Source organism: Akebia trifoliata, chromosome 14 (genome assembly GCF_017979445.1).
Source record: "Akebia trifoliata isolate Shusen 1 chromosome 14, ASM1797944v1, whole genome shotgun sequence".
NCBI lineage: Eukaryota > Viridiplantae > Streptophyta > Magnoliopsida > Ranunculales > Lardizabalaceae > Akebia > Akebia trifoliata.
Genome location: NC_141388.1, coordinates 6259378 through 6283307, shown reverse-complemented (window position 1 = coordinate 6283307; position 23930 = coordinate 6259378). Strand labels below are relative to the sequence as shown.

Here is a 23930-nt window from a genome sequence, read left to right as displayed (position 1 = left end):
TATATTTAAAATCATTACTTTTTTAAGTTGCTATGCTAAATGTCGTTACTCACAATAGATTTTAGCCATCATAAATAATAAAATAAGTAGTTAGAGCATCTTCAGCCATAACTCAAATTTTTAGTCAGATTTAAGTAAAAGTTTTAGTAAAATTTAGTTTTGATAGGAAACTCTGGTAAACTGAAAAAATTAGGTTAACGTTACTAACTTAGTAAGATTTCAAATTTTACTAAGGGTCTTGTGCTCACATTGTGAGATCCTAAAACATGACCTAATGCCATAGAATTGTTGCTGATAGAATTTTAGAAACTCAGGAAAAAAAAAAAAAAAGGTTAATTTTCATCATTGAATTTTAATTTTAAATTTAGGAGTTTAGTAACTGTTCATTTTCAACATCTTAGATAAAGTCCAATATTTTTTTTTCATTTTGTTTTGGAATATGAGTTTTTCCATGAAATCTAGAAGGCTCTAATGTTGGATTGCCAATGTGGAAATCCGTATGTGCCCAAAGACCCTTAGTAATATATGAAACTTACTGAGTACGAAAAGTATTTTCTTAAGTAAAATATGATAGTCGGAATTTGAATTTGAATTTGGGTAAAAGTCAATTTGATATAGGTTTGATTCAAGGACTTGAATGTCAAAAGTGACAGTTTTACTCAAATTTTAAATTGAGTCTGACTTTGGGTAAGGGCTGAAGATGCTCTTATGGTAACTTTCCAAAGACCATGGTTAAACCGATGCTAAGTAATAGAAGCAAATAAAAATGGAAAGAGATTCTCTTTAGCTTTTCCTTCATTAATTATGTAAGCTAACATGTAACAATAAACAATGGAGATAGTGCTATCTCAAATCATATTAGGTATTTTTATTTTTCAAGAAAAAATAGTTTCATAGTCTCAACATAATTATATGAGAAATTTCTCAAAACATGATCAACTCTTGATGAAACTCCCATTATAGTTCACTGTTCATTTTAATTTTCAAAACATGAAGAGTGAGATCGCATAATATTTCACATAATATCTGTGATCTCACTACTTTATATCTTCAAGATTGTCATTTTGACATACCTACGATCTCACTTTTTATGTTTAGGGAATTAAAATGAAGATTGAGTCAGAATCAAAATTTTGTCATATTCAACATATGAAATGGTAATTTGCGCCAATTACATCATATATCATACTCTTAGAGAGCTGCTATTAGAACACCAACTTTTGCTTATAACACACCAATCCATCTGTATAAAACTACTTAATTTCAAAAGCACTGGTTTCCGTGTTGTAAGTAGAAGTTGGTGTGGTAATAGAACTTCTCTAATATTAACCTAATTAATTATATTATGATATGAAGTATTCATTTACACCTGATTACTATACATCATTTCACTAATACTCTACTATGTATACATGTGTACACAATCTCAGCCTTCTGATTCACACGAAGTTAAACAGAATTCTCGAGATAAACAGGCAGGTAGGTACTAAAGCCTCAGGCGTTTTCCCAGCAATCATTATCTTTCAAAGGAATTTTGTTGAAAACATGATGAATTAATCAAGCGTATAAGAAACAGAGATAAGATTTTGGAATCAATTCACTAGAAATGCATATCAAGTTGCATGTTAGAATTTTGATTTGGCAAACCTACATGGGTCATAGCCCACCTTTATCAAGCTCTTAGTTTATACCTTAGAACTAAGTATTAAATATAGGATGTCAATAGGTAGGTTGGGTTTGGGTTGGTTCCATAAATACTTAGAATCAGATCTAAACTTGAACATTGATCAGTTCCAGGTATGAGACCCTTGGAACCAGAACCGACCCAACAAATACCTGATACCCATTGGGTATCCTTTAATATAAAAACAAATAAAAATTGGGTAATTACTACTCATAACCGACCCAAAAATTAATTGGTTTCGGGTACATTGGGTAATTGTGTATCTATTGACACCTCTAATTAAATATGTAGCCTCTGAATTTGAAGTAGTTAGCCTCCCTATCCGAGATTAGAAAACTTTCCAATTAGTTTTTTGTATTTTTTTTGTTGTTGTATTTTTTGGTTGTTTTTCTCAGCTTTATAGAATCAAGTTGTTTTATGCATGAATCACTAGATTTATGAACACGCCAGTTTACATGTCTATAAGTAAACGTTGATTTATTTTCAAAAGAATTGGCGCCAATAGAATATCTCTTATACTAGTATGATCGGATGAATCTCTTTTCTGTTGGATCTGACTCAAATCGTGAAGAACGTCATTGCATCGAGAGCGGATCATCTGTGGTGTTGTTTTCCAGCAGTTCCTTGTAATTCATTTATAAGGTTGAGAGAGTGCAATGTAGCATAAAACAAAAATCTATTTCATTCAAATGTTGGAGTTATGTGACTGCTCATTTTCAATCAACAAGATCAGACATAAAAATAATTTTTTTATTATCCAAATCATGATCAATACATGACTGATATGTTAGATTTTATTTTTTTAACAATGGCTTCTCTACTTTTACATAAGTTTAGTAAATGGAATTGCAGGCAAATAGCACCACAGAGGATTCGCTCCCCATTGCATCTCACAGGAACTATAATGCCCGATATAGGATTTTTGCAGGAAGATTTATGAGTTTTGTCTCTTTTCTTCAAATATTGAAGTCTACAATAATGGCGGGACTATGAAAAGCATAAGAAACCAATAGTCCACCAACTTTTAATGTTTTTAATTAAAAACGTGATAGCAAATTAGACTTTTGAAAGGATCGATCAAATCACTTGGACCCAAACATCACCGACTAGTAAGAAATATCTCCCCTGGTTGGCTAAGAACTATAAATGCAAGACAGAGTTTGCCATCTCCTTGCATGATGTTTGGTTGTACCTATAAATTTATTTTGAATTAATTAACCTATTCCAACATTTTTTTCTCTCTTTTTGATCACAGGGTTCCCCCAACACCCTTTTGAGATGGGACTAGTCACTAGCGTTGCATGCTCGACCCCACAAAAATTTTCCAACGTACAACAATAAAAGTGAGGAGGCTACAAAATTTTGAACACATGGCTAAAGGGACCAAAGTTTATTTTGAATTGACCACACTCCAATATTTTTTTATCATTTTTGATATCATAGGGTTTCCCCCACACCCTTTTGGGATGGGATTAGTCACTAGTGTTACACACTTGACCTCACAAAAATTTTCCAACGTGCAACAATAAAAGTGAGGAGGTTACAAAGTTTCGAACACATGCCCAAAGGGACCAAAGTTTATTTTGAATTGATCTCACTCCAACATTTTATCCTTTTTGATATCACACGGTTTCCTTAGTCCACACACGCTTTTGGGATGAGTCTAATCCCCACAAATGCACAGCCAATCCCATATAAAATTTTTAACGTGTAATTAACAGGATAAGTTAGGAGGCCATCAAATTTCGAACACAAGACCAAAGGGAGCAAACCCATGTCGTTAGTTTTACTATTGAGCCAACTCTTTGGGGTCTCACTCCAACAAGAAAACCCTACTTCTCGATGATGCACCTATTGAAGGTGGTTTTTGTGCATTGGGACTTGTCTGTGTATTCCACCACTCCATGAAACCTGTGAAGCTAAACAACAATAGCACTTACCTGGAGTGTCAGTCTATTTAGAACTAGACTTACATCTAGTCTCTAATTGTTTTCCAGAAGTGCCCATACAATGTAATTATGTTTTGTCATGTATTCATTAATAAAAGGCCAAGGGTTTTTAATGCTACGATACTATTATATTTTTTTTCAAATTTTTAGAGTTTTATGACGTACAAAATTTTACTTGTACAACAACATTAAAACCTTTATTGTTTGCTATTGAAAGATGAAACATGTTTATGTATTTTTAAATATATTTCTGATAAAAGTCATGATTTTTGGAGATTGTTAATAAAGTCCAATACTTACATTTAATTTTCTCCTTTATAAAATTATTTTTCATTACTTTGATCTCTACTTATATTTTGGAGTTTTTTGATTTGCCTCCTTGGATAATGAGAATATTTGACATGCCTCTTTATGATTAAAAATTTGAATTGCCTCCTTAAACCTCTAAATTACCCCACCAAAGTAAATGAATGAGTTCTAATCTTACTATAAGATGCTAGCTTGTTAAGTTGTCTGAGTGTTGATATCACAACTTGGATTCAAAACCACTTAACCTACTAATTACTAACCGGTGACTCGCTTATAAAAATAAAATACTAACCTTATTGACATGATAGTTGAATAACCCACTTTTATTTTTCGCCTTTTTTTTACATACCACAATTGGGGATCATCGTTGGATAATAACGATCCACCTCCTGGTGGACCTATTCCCAAAGGTTTATGATCGTTCATCATTCATATAAGTCAATTAATGATGAAAAAAATTGAACACATTAACAATCAATTTCATTATTGGTTTGTAGTTTGCATGTCAATTGTAGGATAGGTAGAACATGGATGGGTATATGGGCCTAAAGTGTGTCACATAGTATGCAAAGGGATAGATAATGAGTTAGCCATCCAACTCCTGAGAGATCTAAATTTTCTATTAATAGGGCCAATGTCAAATGTTAATGGAGGAGCAAAATATTTTTTTTAGCTGTTTGAGATATTTCAATATCTTTCCATATAGGGAGGTAAGTTGAAAAAAAAAAAAAAAAACTCTATATTTTATCGACACCTTGTGGTTGCCAAATTAGTTCTAGATAGGGGAGTTGATGGTTCAATTCCACTTATACCAAAAACTGAACCTGAATAAAACCACAGTTCTGATTCCGAGTATGAGACCATTTGAACCAGAATCAACCCACCAATACCAGTTATCCATCGGGTACACTTTAACGTAGATAATTTTTTTATTGAAAAATATTTAAAAAAAAAAAGGTATCCGGTGAAAATAAAAAAAATAGTTATAAATATAACAATCTAACTTCTAATTCCTCAAGCAAATCAAACTTATGAGAGTAAAATCTTAGAAAATTATGGTATGGACCATTCTTTGTCGTTGAAATAGAATAAGAATATAAAAAACAAATTGACATTCATGCAAGGAGATGGAAAAAAATCAAAGACTTTACATTCTCTTTATATTATAATTTGGGTTAAAAGCACATTTACTTCAAGACTCGTCTTGGTTAGTATTTAATTAAATCACTTATTTTATTATAAATGTCTTTATTATTATTATAATGAGAGTGGAAGTGGCTCGACACCAAAATTTGAGTGGTGATAAATGCCCCCACTTTTATATTTAAATTTAATATAATGATGATCATTTTGATAAAATAAAAAATAAAAAAACAAAGAGAAATGCAACCTATGACTCTATAATGATGTTGATTAGTTTTTTAAAATTACAAAAATAACTCTTTTATTATCTAATTTTCAAGAATCCTTGAATCAGTAGTTTAAATTACAAAGAAGCCTTTTTGTCGATACATGTGCTTTTTGCACATATTCCACATTCTAGTTATAAATAAAAAAATTATTAATCAGATACCTATCAAATACCCTTCAGGTACTCGATTCTTATTGGATCTTTAAAATAACTATTCAGAACTGGAATCTAAAATGATATTGTCCATGATTGTTGATCCAAAAACTACTAATCAGTTTCTGATATATAGGGTAATTGGTACCACAGTTCTTTTTTGTTTTTGTTTTTTTTTGAATACGAACTAAGACTTAGAATTATTCCATTGGAGACAAAGAAGAGTTGTTGCGGTAAATTTACCAAAATATAATAATGGGTAGACCAGTGGATCCTGACTTATACCTAAGATTTGAAGAATGACTATTGGTCTATTATTCCGGATATTGAAGAGCATACCTTAAATGTCTAATTAACACCTACTCATAATAAAAGAAGCAGGAAAATAAAAAAAATCCTTTGGCCGACATGATTCATTGTCACGTTGGAGAAAATTTGTCGGGTCTTCCGTACCATTTACCTCTTTCTGATATTAAGACATTTTTTTTTAGGTTTTGCTCACAGAAGTCTTGGATCCTTCAATCATATTTACTCGTGTGTATTGAATGGCATCTCTAATTTACAGAATTACCCTTAGTAGTTACAAAACTACTCTTGTTTTGAATAGCATCCTTAATTTACAAAATTATCATTGTTTGCTTGTCGTGGCACGCACTGCTTGTCTTTGAGCATTGTGAGAATTGTGAGCAAATATTTGGTACAGATCCTCTATGGTCCGTTTCTTCTGTAGTTATTATATAGAGTTGAGGTTGTGCTACGTACATCATCAAAACAGTTACATTTGACCCCCTAAATTTGGAGTTCAGTGATCATCTATTTTTAAACACTTTATCCGATTAAAACAAAGTTGTTTTTCAATAGTTTTTCTCAATACTTATTTAAACCATGAGTAGAAGAGGACAGAGTTGTTATTCTTTTTCAATGTGATGTTTTGTGAACTGTAAATCAAGAGCTACAAGAAATTGGGGCCATAGAGGATCCATTCCCTGAAAAATCACTCCTTAAATTATTTGCCACTACCAAAGGCTAAAAACAACATTCAGTTTTGTTCAAGTAAAAGTTAAGGTGCCAATAACCACTCTCATAATTAAATATAAAACTAAGTGCTAATATACCTAAGAGTGGTGATAATATGACTCTCCCACGAGGCATACTCAATCGACTTCTTGACATGGGGTGTGCTAGAACCATAGACTTTATGCCTCGGGATACACAATAGCAATCACCATAAATCTGTGCAGTTGTGTATATGGGGATGTGTGGTTCTGTATCCTGAGGTATAAAGTCTACAGTTATGGCACACCCCACGTCAGGGAGTTGATTGAGTATGTGGCGTGGGGATTCATATTATCACAACTCTAAGCCTAAGGGTGTTGAAAATTTAGGATTCATTCACCCCTAAAACTCACTTCACCAAAATTACGTACGTTTTCATGAATCTTATATTTGAGATATCTCAAATATTCATAAATCGTGTCCAGATGGAAAGATTTACATTTACCACTAACAAATCACCAGCTGGTCCATTAAGGGGTAGAGGTTTGAGTTCAAATTCTCTCGTTGGTCATTCAATGAGATTTATTCCAACTTATTTGATATGTGCGGTTTGTGGGCTATGGCATGTACTGAGAGGATTTTAACGAGATATGGTACCCCAGTTGCCTTAACCTTACTTAGTATGGGCGTTCGAAAGGGGACACCTCGTCCTTGAAAAATAAAAAAATCACCAGCTGGTATTGGCATCTTTTGTCGACCAATAGAGCAACGAGTCAAAGCCTGCAAACTGAAAGGCTACCACTCGTACATAAGATATGGATGCCCTACACGGAAGGAGGAAGGTGTTGGAGCTGTTTCCTCGGGACTCTATCAATAAACCTTGTTGGCATCCAGCTACGAGCCTAACTTTGAAGCGGCTAGCCCACTTCAAATTTGGAAGAAACCCTCTTTATTAGAAGACACGTGGTATTTTTATTTATTTATTTCACTCTTACATTTCTATCAAAATTTTAAATACCTCGTCAAAATGCCACGTGGAATCAAATGGAGAGATTCCTTCAAAAGTTTGAAGCAAGCTGCCCCCCAACTACTAAGTTTTAATACATCAAGTCTTGGTGGCTAACTCCATTAACAAGACAAGGCAATCCAGCCAATTTCTGGCATAAGCAAAACGTAAAGGGACCCACAACTTTCAAGTTTCTCTATATTTTCACCCATGAACAAAAATGATACGTAGTACTCTTAAGTTAGAATTAAAAATTACATATCAAATTAAATATTGATGACTCTAGTACTATCGATATATCAGAGATAAATATTCTTGTTATAGCTTGGCTAGCATCTTTTTTGGAATTAATTCCAATAATGTTACTGAATTTCGGTCTCTAGAAGTAGGCATTAATCTTGAGATTATATTGAGGAAATTAAAGAGAGACGATCGAATTCAAATCTTTCCTTGTAATTAAAGCTTTTGAGTTAAGGTGCTTTTGTTTGGGTGGTTGATGAAATTTTGAATAGGTGTGTGATGAAGTCATATTCAATTTCTTGAAGTACTGGTCATATCTATAGGACTATAGTAATGGTAATACAATTGTGACTGTCCTTGTATCGTTAACTTTGTGAAGTGGACATTCCATGTTCTTTTCTTCTCTTTCTTATATGATCCATCTCTGATTGGCTTGTCTTGGGATTTGATGAGTGTACTAAGTTTTAGTTCTTTATAATTTTGGAAAGCGTTCAGAGGCCTTAAGAGAGTCAAACATTTTTTAATATATGGACTAGAAGTTTCAGAACGAGTTGATTTTTTGTGAGAACGATATCTATGTGAGGAAATCATCCTCGCAAAAAATTAGTTCATTCTGAAACTTTTAACCCCATCAAAAGTGGTTTACAAATAATTGATAGTCCACAATTATTCAACTTGTAAACTGAGGTTAGAAATTTCTTAATGGACTGGATTTTTGTGAGGAGGATCTTCTCCTCTTAGAAATCATCTTCACTAAAAATCAGCTCATTCCAAATCTTCTAACCCATGTATTGAAAAATGTCTCTCTCTCTTCAGGGCCTCCTAATGCTCCCATATATATAGAGAGGAGTGTTCGGCTGACAATCTTAAGATGACAAAACGTTAACAAATTTTTTGTCCTATGTGATTTAAATTTTTTGGATTGAGCTAATTTTTTTATGAGGATGATCTCTATGGTGAGGAGATCACTCACCAAAAATCAACTGAATCTAAAACTTCTATGTCCATCAAAAGTGGTTTACAAATTTTCGATTAAAAATTTGATAGTTCAGAATTCTAAAATAGTTTTGATGGTGTTAGAAATTTCAAATTGGGCTGATTTTTGGTGAAGATGATCTCCTCATCATAGATATCATCCTCACAAAAAATCAGCTCAATCAGAAATTTTTAAGTCGCATAGGACAAAAATTTTATTAGCATTTTGTCATCCTAAGATTGTCAGCCGAACTCCCCCCTATATATATATGATGGGGTTAAAAGGCCACCAACAATTAAAACAGTTTAAACTAACAAAATTATAACAAGATCTAACAAAAGAATCGTTTAAAACATTTTTATTTTAATTTAAAGAAATTACCGCCCCCCCTCCCCCCTAATTTTTTTTTTATTATAGAAAATTGCATCCCTTTCCCATTCAATCTCCTGCAACTCACCATCACCAAAAATACATACCCTAACCCATGAAGCCATGTACAACTCAGGCAACGATGACGAATTCTCTCCCCCCCCACCCCTCTCTCTCTGTCTCTCTGTCTCTCTGTCTCTCATTCTTTATATATGTGAGTAGACTTGAAGATCTCCATTAATGGTAGACCTCTTGAGGATTTTTGAAAAAACGCGAAAAAAAACCCTTAAGAGTGAAAAAAACACAAGGGACAATAGTGGGTTCTTGGAATTTTAGGTAGACCTCTTGATTTTTTTTCTTGAGAGAGAGGGTGTGAGATCATACTGTTGTGTAAATGTCTTGTATTCTGTTGCGCTACGCAAAACCGCGGGAGTCCCATTCCAATGTTTTTAAAGAGTATGAAAAGGGTAATCGTGTAATATTTTTTAAGAGATTTTTATTTTTGGGGGTTTTTATTATGAGGAGTTTTACATGTTTTGTTAACTCTCGGTTATATAAATAGAGATTTCTAGGACTGCAAAACTTATGAGAAAATAATGATTGTTCTTATTTTATTCTATGGACGTAGGTACATTGTCGAACCAGGTAAATCCTTGTATTTTGTGCGATTGTGTTATTTTTACTATTTTGATTTTTCCACACATACATGGTCATCATTGGTACGATCTCAAGCTTGATAAGTCTCCAAATGGGAGAAATGGTGTTTTTGTTTAATTCGGGGAGGTAGAGTTTGTAATTAAACAAAACTTTAAAATTCCATATGTAATGATTTCTATTGTTGTTAGTGTTAGGTAAATGTCTTGTATTTTTCACGCTATGCAGAGCTATGAGGGTCCCGCTGCCCTGTCAACAAGTAGGAGTGGAGCCCCCTTCTCAAATTTTATAAGGAATATGAAAAGGGCAATCGTGTTCTTAAAGGTTTTTTTTATAGGATTTTTGTTTGGGGGAGTTTTACTTGTTTTAGTAACACTTAGTTATATAAATAGAGATCTCTAGAATTGTAAAACTAATTAGAAAATAGTGATTGTTCTTGTTCTATTATGTGGACGTAGGCATACTGTCGAACCACGCAAATTCTTGTGTTTTGTTCGATTGTGTTATCTTTGTTATTTCGATTTTTCATAGTTAGATCTATGCATATCTAATGATTATTACTTATTGCCCAAGATGTTGTTTTTGGGCTCTATTCCCGACCCATATATATGAAATCTATTGCTTGCATAGCTAAAAAAGTACCAATATTTGAGGAACAATGGTTAATTGAAAATTTTGTAGAGGATATTTCTATCATATGCGCATCACATCTAGATATGTATCAAATGACTTATTAATCAGAACATATATGCGAGACCTCAACAACAATAACGAGTGTCAGGGCTCATTGGTTAAGGCATAACCTCGCTTTATCTACAAATTCCCAATGAGAGAATAGATGTGCTGAGGTGATCGATTCCTAGTAGAAGACTTAGTGATGGTATAATGGAATGCATGATTTGCAGAAATAGATAAGCACCATCTCCTAAAAATTCAGGGTGTCGGAATGTACAATCATGGTAATTAGTATAAAAGTGGAAATAAATAAATAAATAAATCATATAAAATTATAGGTACAGGTAAAATATACTCAATTTCAATTAATAATATGCTATGAATCTAAGTTAAATACTATAAGATCTTTGACACATACTTCCTTGGTTCTTATAGTCAAAACCAAAGTTCAATAAGAATGGATCTCATTGCCTATGAGTTGCTAGAAAATTACACACACGCATCGTACACGGGTTATCATCAATCCACCAAAGTTGGCATCTTAGCCATCAATTCATGAATGAAACTATCAAGTGTATTGTAAAGGATCTAGCATTCACGGGTAAAGAAATAAATATAGTCATGCCGGGGTGACACAAAGGGAGACACAAGGGTGACACAATGACTTGGTGGTGCGCACATAACCGTAGATGCTTTTTCACAAGATATGAGTAAAAAGCATCTTCGGTTATGCGTGCGCCAACGTCATTTGAGTCACACTTGTGTCATTCCAGCATTAGTCATAAATATATGGATCAAAAAGGGAAATTAATATATTTTCACGTTAGAAATTTGAGCAAACGTACACCTTAGTCCTTGCCATTAAATGTGGGAATGGTGCATGAAACAACTGCACATGCAAATGGCCCCACACACCCACACTTCAAAAACTTCAACAATATCTCCTCTTCTCACTTTCATTTCATACTTCAATAACTTCACTATAAATCTCATACCCACACACACTCTTGACATAAGTAAGAATCCGAAGATTTGAAGATGGCAAAGAGTGTTAGTAAGAAGGGGAGAGGGAGGAAGGCAGGCATGGTGATGCTTAAGCTTATGATGAAGAAGTTAAAGAGGAGTCTCTCACCATGGAATTACGAGCTGCTCGAAGAAGAGACATTAATGGTGAGAGACGACGTAAAGGAAGGACATTTCGCAGTATTTGCAGTGGAGGGAGGAGAGGCGAAGAGATTCGTTGTTGAAATTGGTTATCTTAGTAATCCTGAATTCTTGAGCTTGTTAAAGCGAGCCGAAGAGGAGTTTGGATTCGAACAAGAGGGAACCCTTGCAGTTCCTTGTCGACCAGACGAGCTCCAAAGGATCTTAAGAAGCAAGAGAAAGGAAAACAGTGAAAATTGCAAAAAGAATAGATAGATGTTTCGTGCATCTTTTGCCATTATTCAGACTATATTAGGGAAATTGTTTTGTGGGAGGTCCAATTATTGTTAATGTAGGGGACTAACAATTTTTTCCCTTTCTATTTATTTATTTTGGTAGCCTGATAGGTTGGTGCCAGGTTTGACCCATTATTTGGTGAACCCATATTTTAAAAATAATCTTGAACGGTGATTCTTAGCTATTGGGTCCGATTGTTATTATGTTGAAAATTCAATTTAATTTTGAAGTTTGCATATATTTTTGTTAAACAATTTGGATGTCGAGCTCTAGAAACTTCAAGATGTAGTCCCAACTATGTTATCTGGTTTATCGGTTCGAATTTGGGTTTTTGGTCATAGTTCACCACCCTTGATTGAACCTGGTTCATTATTTCTATTTACTTATGCATGTATATCAGAATCGTGATAATATGGCGCCCCCCTTCTGGCAAACGCCCCCATTATAAAATTGTAGATCATTTACCTCGGGATACGCAGAACCTTAAATCTTTTTCTTGTGTATTCCAAGGCATTTGATCTACAGTTCTATGATGGGGGTGTAGGGGGATGTTTGTTAGAGGGGAGCGTCATATCATCACGGTTCTATATATAATACAAGAATTTCGGATTTGTTACAAAAATCCCTTATCTATAACCTGCATAAAAATATTATCTTATTCTTGAGATTTGAATGTTGAAAAAAACAAAAAAAGAGCATCGAGGGTGAAGAGTAGAAATGTTATCATATTAAGCGATTAATTGTTAAATTATCGATTAATTTGTTGATTCATTGATTTAATTGACTAATCCCTTATTTGGAGAATTTTACGAGTTTTTTTGTGTGTGTGGAAAATTTGTAGTATTTTGTGACTATAGGTACAAGCACAAATATAATGTTAAAAATCATAAGAATTAAAATAGGAAAAAAAATAGATTTATATACATGAAAAAGAAGGAAGATTAATGAATCGCAAAACAAATTGTCTCACTTTGTATGGTTCACGAGTCGATATAATAGGAATGATCTTGTGACAGTGATTTGAATTATTTTTGGTAATCACTTTCAAGAAAGTTCCATGCAGTATAAGGTACCAACTCTGATAACTAATTATTATAAAAGGGAAAAATTATTTAAAGGACTTAGGTGGAGGGATTTTTATTTTTTATTTTTTTAAATATTCCCCATGTTTTGGGTGGTTTCTTAATAGTCCATTTAGTAAACTTTTTTTCTTCTTAATGGTCCTCAGACCTAATCTCCTTCATTTCGCACGATTGAATGCCCCAACCGTTCGAACTCATCATTTTCATAAATAAATAAATAAAAGATAGATTTTTGGCATTTCAATTGAGTTTCAGAGACTTCATTTTATTGGAAAGGATTTAAAAAGGAAGAAGAAGTCATTTTCAAGGATTTTCTCAAACATTTTGAAGATGCATTTAAAAAACTAAAGTTTTTTTTCTTAGTTTTTAGATGAAAATCGATCGAGAATATTTCTTTTGGTTTGAAATCATCTAAACAAGTCGTTATCTCAAGTTTTTAGTTATTTTTCCATATATTTTAGTCGAAAAAACTCAAAAATAAAAAATAAAAAATGAGAGGGTTTTACCAGTGTCGAGTTCATCGATAATAGATGAAATGGTGAACTCGACAATAAAAAGTGGTGCATTCAACACTAACTAGTGGAGAGTTCAACAATAAAAATTGTGAACTCGACAATAAATAAAACACAGTGAGTTCAACAATAAATAAAATACCCTAGTTTACTAATCAAAAAAGAAGAGTGGTGAGTTTGACGATAAATAAAAAAATAATGATAATACATATGGGCCCAAAAATACTTAGCAAGAGTTGAAATCTTCATAAGTTAGTGAGGAAAGTGATTTTTTTATCTTTTAATCTTAAAAATCTATTAATTTTTTATTAGTTTTTAATTAAAGCTCGTTACATGTAGGGAGTGATACATCCCTCTTTATTTTAACATTTGTCAGTGTGGAGTCTCCTAGAGATTGTTTTTACGATTTTGACTTTTTAAAGTAAAGAGCCGATACACTCTAATGAGTTTGTTTGGCTTTGCTCTTATAACAAGGTTTAGTCAATTCGGAGGAAATTTAAGCCAACCCAACACCAAGAAGCCAATAACATTCCACGTCATGTCCAAGTCATGAGGCATTGGCGTGGGTGTGGTACTCTAATGTTTAGTTAGATTCACAATTATTCAATCCGGAATCCAATGTTCACAGACCAATAAGTATCTGCTTTCATTTAGCAATTTTCTTCCATTATGTTTCATAACACGATCTGTTCATTGGTATAACGAACTCACGGTTATTCATTTTCGTTATTTGTGTCATTAATTACTCACTTTGATGGTCTTTCCCAAGATAATGGCGGTGCATCTTGTAATCAAGTTAATCCTAGGGGTGTCAACTGAGCTCATATTGCGTGCTAACCCAACCCTTGTTAGCAATCTCGGGTTTAATTCTTAAAAAATTCATGAATTTTTCATTTTTTTCAATAAGAGTTTTATTCTCTAGACTATTGAATTATTATGAATAATTCACGTATTTTAATTTTAAAAAAATAAAACATTTTTTTTATTATTATGAATTTTACATCTTTTACAATTAAATTTAAAAAAAAAAAAAATCCAAAGGAAAAAAAAATGCTACTGTAATTTGTCGTATATTGCAAAGTGTAAACTTGTAAGTTGTGATGTATAGCACAAGTCGACTTTGAAGCGGTCATGCTTTAAAATTTTGGAGGAACGACCTTTTTACTTGACAAATGTCCTTTTCTATCTAAAAAAAAAAAAAACTAATGACATGACATTCTATATTTATTTGAGATTACACCTTAATTTTTCAAATTGATGATTTGTCCCTTGACTTTGATCTTCTTTTATAAACCCTTATAAATCAATGGAATAATAATCTCAATGCCCTCATTATCACCATCATATTTATTATCATCACCAATTTCATCATCACTATTAACATCATTATCATATTACCGAATTTTTGAAATGAGACAGATAATACACGTATGAAGTATATGCTGCATATTTTCCATTTATCAAAATTTTAAACCGAATTTTTGCAATCCAAAATTGAATAAAACTCGAATTTTTCACGAATATATTTTTTATTGTATTCTGAATTGCTAACAAGGAGCTCAACCAGTCCTCTCAAAAATAAAAATAAAAATAAATAAGATCATGGCCATGATATTGAACCCTCAAAGATAGGGTCGTGTTATAAAAATTTTGGCCTGTCAATTTCAAGTTGGCCTAAGGCATAATAGTATTTGATCCAACCATGTCTCTTACTATATCTTTTATGTATACATAATGAATTTCGGGTCCAACTCAAAATCAATTGGCAATGAGTGGAGATGCCTAGGAACTTATAAGAAGAGAGACAAGGTAGTTTGTGTCCGATGTGGGACTAAATTCAACACGCCCCTACACATGTGGACCAGACATGACTAAAATATGTGAAGATATGAATTGAATGACATGAAAGAAAAAAAGATTTGTTCTAATACCATAATAAAATTTGGGAGTCCAATTCAAAATCAATTAGCAGTGAGTGGAGAGGCTCAGGAACTTATAAGGAAAGAGACAAGGCAATTTGTGTCTGATGTAGGACTAAACTCAACATGCCCTCGCATGTATGGGCCGAACTGGGCCAAAGCACGTGGAGATATGAATTGGGTGACGTGAAGGAAATAAATGTCTGCTTTGATACCATGATAAAATTTGAAGGGTCCAACTCAAAAACCAATTGGCAATGAGTGGAGATGCCCATAAACTTATAAGGAGAGAGGCAGGGCAATTTGTGTCCGATGTGTATAAAAAAAAAATCATCCCATTCAGAAACTTCTAACCTGTCCTATAATTGCCTACTTTTGTAATAAAACTTAATTAAAAGTATAAAAAAAAATTGTACAATTAGAATTTTACTTTTATATACAACTATTAGTGGTTAAATAAGACATAAATTTCATATTTGATTAGGTAATTGTAAAGGATAGCTTTTGTAAAGCACTAGGAGAAGACACGTGGTACTTAGGGATTTGAGTCATCTTGTCCAAGTTCGAGAGATTGGCTGAGCTCAATTGATTCAATCACACCTACAATTGTGCCTAGGGCTCAAAAGGTTTGGGAATTATTGATACATGTCGCAAAGAAACTTAATCTATGTAAATCCTTAAAAATTAGAGATTGGACAAAGTCAAAAATGGTTAGAATCTTGATAAGAGAAAATCTCAGAAAAAAATGATTGAATAAATAAATGATCTTGATTAGATACATTCCTAATCAAGGTCCACTTTCCAAAAGAGATATAAATCCAATTGGGAAATGAGATCCAAGAAGATCTTAGGGATTCTACCTATATAAATACAAGGGTTGATGTGCACAAAAGTACAATTTCAGACCTTTATATATTATTACTTGCTATTATTTTATTGTAATTTGATTTGAACGTCGGAGAGGTTGTATTGCAGGTACACCAAAGAACTCAAGAGTTGAAGATTGAAGTGTCTAGTAAGAATTCCTAGATAATACAAGTTTTTTGCATCAACAATAATTTTTATTTTTTAATTAAAAATTGAATTTAACATTTTTTTTAATCATTTTTATTCAGCTCAAGCCCATTAGAGTCAGGTTAGCACTTAGTGGACTTAGGCCTAATAGCATTACATTGGTCTGTGGTCGAGTCCACCTCTTTAGGGCCAAGCTTACTCAATCAAGCCTGGCCCGAAACTGACCATTGATAGCCCTAGTCATTCTATGGGACTGTTCTAATCATTTCATGAGAAGGACCATGCTTACTTCTTCATTTAGTGCAAAGCCATTAGTCACAAACCTATCCAAGAAATCATCTCACCTCCCATTCAGTAGAGATCTCAAGGTAACATGTATTTCTCTAAGATGCTTTCTATATTTTTATGGAGACAATGAATAATTCTCAAACTCTTTAAACAATAACTAAATAATCTGTTCCATTTGACTAGTAGAGAGGAATCCAATAGCATCAATTTGTCATTTATGCCAAAATATCAGTTAATCCTCGCAACTAAGAGTTAAATTATAAATCTTTCTACTATAATGAGAGAAGATGAGTATTGTTGATACCAAATCGAAATTACAAAATCACCCCGAGAGAAGGGTCAGCGTGGTTGACACAGATCAATGTTAAGAAATTTCTTTACCTCAAGCATGTGCATAACTTGGAAGGATGAAGATCCACTCGGGAATTGGGAATGGGAGAGAAATTTGAGTATCTCTTTGGATTCCTCAAATTCCTCTCTCCCGTGTGTAGTAGGGCTAGTAAAAGTCGGAAGTGGATCCTCTGTAGTACTCTTTTCTTGTGGCGCACTTTGACAACACATCAACCACGAATTTAAATGACACTTTAAAAAAGTGTTAGAAAATTAGAGTTTCAATGACCGTCCATTTTCATTATCATGGATCATGTTAAAAAAGACTTTTATTTTTTATTTATTTATTTTTCAAATCTGATCTAAACCATAAGAACGAGAGAGCTGAATTGTTTTTTTATTTTTTTTAAATGATATTTGTGGGCTGTAGAAGAAGAGCTACAAGGCGATCTATTCCCATAAAAGCCCTTGCCCTGCAACATTATAGTTGGTGTTCAATTAGGGGGGACCTATTATTAGAAATTTTCATCATGTGTTGGGGATAGTTAAGAAAGTACCATTGCTTTTGGAACTGTTGGTTTAATCCTAGAAGTATCATCTGCTCTTAGTGGTTTGATTTAAATTTTAAAATAAACTATTTCAAATATTGTTCAATCTTATCTACGAATCCTACCACCATTAACAAGCATGCATTGTGAAGTTAACTCAAGTTTTCTCCTTAAAATGCATATAGAATCGGCTATATTTTTTTTTTAATCCATTGATCTTATATAGGAACTTTTGACAATCATTATCTCAATATTGAACTTATTTTAGGGGTTTTTCATGCAAAAAATTGACATAGTACTTTTCTATATTATCATTTTGATATACGTGTGAATGGTTATTGACTTGTTCGATCTAGTTGCTTTGTGAGTCGTCTAGTAGAATTTTAAAGCATTGGTCGGGAGTGGAAGGAAGTAGATGTTGTTTTTATACTCAGATGTTTGAAGTGATAAATGAAGAGATATATCACTTATAGATATTTGGGAAGAATATAGAATAGTAAATAATGGTTTTAGCGGTTCAGTAGTTGGATAAGATTTATACCGTACATGAACCACCACGAGATATAGGTTAAAAGGTATATTGTCTTGGACATCTTCACAAGACCCTTGTTAAAAACGGGACTAGTGTGAATCAAAAGAATAATTAAACATAATCCTTGAAAATCGGCACAATGTGCAAAGATGTGATCATAATGGAAAGTGTAATACAATGGAATGTGCATAATAAGAAAGAAGATGTAAAAGAACAAATAAAACATGGCAAAAGATATGAACTAGTGAGGAGGATAATTCCAATATTGTACAACACACTAAGAATCTATTCAAGCATCACTCTTTGGCAAATTCAACACCAACAACATTCTTCACAGATTCACAGAACGGAGGAGTTACTTATGTCACAGATCTAAAGGTGTATGAATTCACGAAATTCCCCCACGACTTTCCCTCCCTCAATCATGATCAACTGTTACAAAAATACTTTGAATGCTTCAAATTTCTTGAATCATTTACAGAACACTTTGAATTATTTGAAGAACTATCTAAAATTGTTTGGGTACATGTACTTATACATATAATTAAGCTTTCTTGAGTAACGTGTTCTCTTTGACCTCCCTACGAAATTAATGAGCATATATGCTCGGAATGTGTTTATAATCAATAAAACAAGGAGATCAACCCATTCATGGGTTGCCTAAGTGGTAAGGACAAGCACGTGAAGTGTGTGTTAGGCGCACGTCACGGATTCGATTTCCCTCTTGGGTTTTCTCATGATTTACCTGGGGGATCGCAGCGGCGGGTTGCTGTGGTAGTCCTGTAGACATGAGAAATGTTCATCTTTGAACCTCAATGCTACGTTGTTTGGAGTCGCCACCATTCTTTTTTGGAAATGGGTGTGAATGGGCACCCGAATCAATTCTTTTGAAAATCATTTTTCATGGCATTGTAGTGACTCTCAATCATGGAAAAGGTATGGTCTACCTAAGATCTAGGTAAGGGAATTCGGTTAGAGAATGAGGAAGGTGTTAGGCACCCCATTCTCTCCACCTATGGTGGTTACCTTTAAATTTGACCATTTTAAAAATGAATAATATAACTAGTAAATTGCATGTGATGCATGAAGTGGGTGGGTGCACATGGTGTGTATGTACCTCTTTAGAAGAGGATTTGATGTTGGTGTTGACATAAGAAATATCTTATGGAAGAAGATATTCTATGGGGTCAAAACACTTTTGCATGAGTTGAGATGTTGGTTTAGGATTTTAGAGAAATTTCATGGATGGAGCACCCTTAGATCCATAACCTTAATGCATGCATGTTTAGCTAGAAACTTAGTGTTTTAACTCCATCAAGAGAGTTACACATTTCTTCATCATAGCCAAACATGTGTGAGGTGTGTGCATAGTGTACATTATGATGCATGATATGAGAATGGGTTAAAAAGGGCTTCAACCTCCATCCTTTCAACCAAACCGCCTCAAGCATTCCATGCCCAAGGTTGAGGTTCAATCTACTCGGGATGAAGGAGGGTTCTCCATTACATCCTAAGGGTTTCTAAAAAAAAAAGAAAAATGGAGGGTTAGAGGAAGAAGATGCAAGTTAAAAGAAAATAAAATAAACAACTACTATCCCACCTTGTCCCTTTTGGAAGTCTTGAGAGAACTTGAGCTTGAGTAATGAACTTGAGAGTTGAATGATATAGTTGAGGGTTGAGAGAGTTGAAGGTTGGAAGTTGAGAGATAAGAAATGAGTAGAGATTTTGGTAGAGTTTTAGGTTGAGAGATGGGGGTTTGAGAGCATGAGTTGTTCTTAGAAAATGAAGGTATTTATAGAGTTTTTGGAGGACTTTTGGGGATAAAGTGGTTCAACCTTAAAAATAAAGAAAATGGACATGAGGTTTAGGTTGTTTCTTTTAGGATTTTTCATTTGTTTGAGGGTAAAGATGACATTTGTGAAGAAACCCTAAAAGTATTCTTTGATCTTTGGTTTTTTGGTAAATAGAGGTGAGAGAACAAAAGTACTTTTGGGAGAGTGAATAAGGGAGTGACATGTGTAAAGGTGGAGTGGTAGGTAAAAAGTAGATCTTGGTTCATTTGTAAATAACAAATAAAGCAAGGGTGGAAGTATAATTTTTGAAATGGACCAATGGGAGAACAAAAATATTTTTGGGAGGGTGAATGGGAGCATGACATGTGTAAAGGTGAAGTGGTAGGTGAAAAGTAGATCTTGGTTCATTTGTAAATAACAAATAAAGTAAGGGTGGAAGTATAATTTTGAAATGGACCAATGGGAGAACTCCATGTATGTACTTGAAGATTCCCACCTTTTGAGGGCATAATGGAAAGTTCTCTCATCTTCATGGATTATTACCAAAGACCAAATAACCTTTTTTGATTTGACTAGACTTTTTGAGAAGGACATTCTTGAGTTTTCACAAAAAGGGAAGTTGACCCTCCAATTAGATGATGCATTGGGTATTGGGGGCTTATGAGGTATCAACATGTGTCATCTTGTGAATGGGTGAGAGAATGGACTTGGAGTGGGCTTGGTGTTGGGCTTGGGTTTGGGTTAGGATATAGACTTGGGTTTGGACTTAGAATGGACTTGACTTTGGATTTAGGATATGGACTTGGGTTTTGGACTTAGAATGGACTTGGCTTTGGATTTAGGATATGGACTTGGGTTTTGGACTTGGGTTAGGTTGGAGGAGGAAATGGACTTTGGTTATGGTATGGGTGATGGAGCGGTGAATGGAGAATGGTTACGGGTTAGGGACAAGGTTGAGCATGCAAAATTATGTGGTATGATGTATGTATGCATGAAAAATGATGACACGTGACAATGCGAGTCCGTCAAAAATCTTGAGTTCTAAATCGGAATCAATTCGAGAAAATTTGGATTTTCCTAATGGGTTTGTGCAAATTGGGATGTCTACAAGTCCTCCCCGAGATTTTTCATGGTGTGCGCAAGCTGGCCCAGACACTCACAATTAGTAAATAAAAAAAAAACAAAAAAAACAAGGAGATTAACACGATGTATTCGTGGTACTAACTACTGCTAAATCACTGTTCTAGGCAACTATAATACTGCGAGTCCCTTGTTTTATCTTGGATGGGGAACTACAATACCTCCAACCCAACATGCCGAGTTAGGAACTAGAACATGTTGACTTTTTTGGTGTTTTACCATTTATTTATTTTTGTCAAAACATATAGAGTACGCAAAAAATAACTTAAGAATATAACATCTCTATCACGAACAATTGACTTAGGCAACCTATGCAATCACATTACTTCCTTAAAGAACAAATCAGCAATATATGTTGTGTCGTTGGTTTTAAAACATGCAATAAAATGAGTCATTTTACTAATAAAAGAAGGTGTTTCAACGTTTTACTATGAAAGATATTTTCAGAGAAGGGCTATTGACACCCCATCTTTTACTTATTATATTCCAATTACTTAAATTAATTATCACACCCCCCAATTAAAGATCAAAACATATTCTTCAAATATTATTAAGGTTTGCCCAAATTACCTCTATAAAATTTGGTGATGATAGTAGACTATTTGTTATGGGAAAGGGCAACATTAGAATCTAGAAGTCAAAATGTTGTCTTTCTGATGTGTTTTATGTTCCGGGTTTAAAAAATAATTTGTTTATTGTTAGTCAACTTCAAGGAAAGGATTATGAGTTCATATATAATAATAGCAAGATGAATAGCTGAACCAAAAAAATATGTTTTAATCATTGTGATTGGTGTTGGATTGGAGTGCACGTTATGATTCAAGTGTCTATTTCACTATATTATAGATGTATTTAAGTATTTCATGTAAATCTATCTAATGTTGAGCTCGTCGTTTGAAAAATCAATAAGTAACATGCTAATTACATGTTGAATTTTCAAACAACGAACTTATCTCATGATAGATCTTTACGAAATACACAAAATGATTATAATAGTAGTGAAATAAAAAATCGAAAAATAACTTGTACTTTGATCAAACATTAATCTTAACAATACCTTTTCTTTTCTTTCTTTTAAAATTTTTCTATCTGTAAATAAGCATTTGGGATTTCTCTTGAAGATCTATCACATAGAAAACTTATTACTTGAAGAATAGGTAAGAAACAAGTTGGTTGCTTGCTTGTTGAATTTTTAAACGAGGAGTATAAATCTCCACGAAATATTCATCACGTATACATTTAAAAAAAATTATACATCAAGGTTGATCGGGTAATTTTCTCTTTATTTAAAAAAATTATATTGGCACACCAATCTTTACTTATTACATCCTAATTACTAAAAATGGTTCTCACTCTCGAACAAAAATTAAGATATGCCATTTAATATAGGTATTGACATTTCCATAACAAAATTTTCTTAATCATATTAACAAGAGAAAAAAAAAATCATGAATTGCCACTATCAACAATAGCCCAACAGAAAGAATAAGTTGACATCAATGACAATTGTCTACTCTAACCTTTTGACGTTGATCTCATGTTTTTCGCTTTTTGACATCTCTCCATCAAATAGAAGAGAATCTTTAAACTTACAAATATTCTTTACTAAGGCAAGAGAAGGATATTCATTCTATTAATTTTTTTTATTTTTTAAAATTTAATTAGATTGTAATAAATAAATAAATAAAAATTAGGGTGCCAATAGAAGTTTTCTCATTTTATTGCTCAAGGCTCTACGTGTCCCCCACGTTTAATGTTTTTAGGTTAGAACTTACAAGTAGTAAGCTTTTGTCAAAATCGAAAAGTCTACAAGTACAACAGACACTCTTTCTGGTTGACTTGTCTTTTCATAGTCTGTATGTCCGCAGTGCTCATGTCTTTCTATCTCACGTCTATATCTTACGGAGGAAACATCAAATTAAGATGAACAATGAACTAAAATTGGTATGGTGGGTTCTCACTTCTGCCAGTGGGGACCTACACTCTCATGGTGCATTGGATTCCACGTACCGAAGAGTTCATAGTCAACTATACGACTCTCAAGTCAAAAGTCAATTCTAATCATGAAATCAACATAATGCGTATGAAACTTATTACTTTGAAAGGAAAAAAAAAAAAAAATTCAGGAAAATATTAAGGTGACTTTCCATGACCATGGATATTGGATTCCACCAGGGATGGAACCAAGATTTTTTTTAGGGGGGCGAACTATTATCAACTTGTAAGCTTAAAGAGAATTGGTACGTATTCAAGATATTTGTTTAGAAGGTGACAATAGGGGTAATTAGGCCATTTCTCCTTTGGTTTATGAAAGAAATCATAATTCAATTAAGTAATGTCATCAACTTAAAAATATAGAGTATCTCAAATATTGATCAAAATAACTATTTTCAATCTGAGATTAATTTACTTTAACCTTCAAACCTAAAGAAGAAGATAAGATTTTTGGAATTGAAGATGACATGATTTTTTTTATAGAAACTTTTAGGATTTTCAACAAGAGAATAAAATCAAGTACTGGTGGATTGTAAATAAGGTTAAATAGATTATAATTAATTAATATAGAGATTGAAGAGCTTGAAGATAATTGATTTTAGGAAGAATTTTTTATTTTATTTTATTTTAAATATGATTATAAGTTGAAAATAAGAGTATTTAGATTATTTTTGTTAGCTTGGAAAAGATGAACATGGGGCATATCATAAGTTTGAAAAAATAGGTGTATCCTAAACATTCACTAAAATATAGAGGGGTGTCTAAATCTCCCAAAAATTTAAGGGATGCCAAAGGGCATGTCATCATTTTGAAAAAAAAAGGATATCTTAGGGATCACTCATAAATTATGGGGGAGGGAAGACGGCAAGAAGGTCAAAGCATCATATCATCAGTTTTATTACGTAGGGTAATCTC

General features: G+C 33.2%; 1 protein-coding gene across 1 annotated transcript; it reads left to right on the top strand.

Annotated features, from left to right (window-relative positions):
* The first annotated feature begins 11460 nt into the window (after nt 1-11460).
* On the top strand, nt 11461-11841 carry LOC147385837 (auxin-responsive protein SAUR71-like). The gene has a single exon (XM_086423192.1). It carries the CDS (start codon nt 11461-11463, stop codon nt 11839-11841), a length of 381 nt encoding a protein of 126 aa, XP_086279318.1.
* Nucleotides 11842-23930: the final 12089 nt, after the last annotated feature.

What these genes read in the sequence shown, in the direction of transcription:
- LOC147385837 (XM_086423192.1), top strand. Translation starts at nt 11,461, where the DNA reads ATGGCAAAGAGTGTTAGTAAGAAGGGGAGAGGGAGGAAGGCAGGCATG.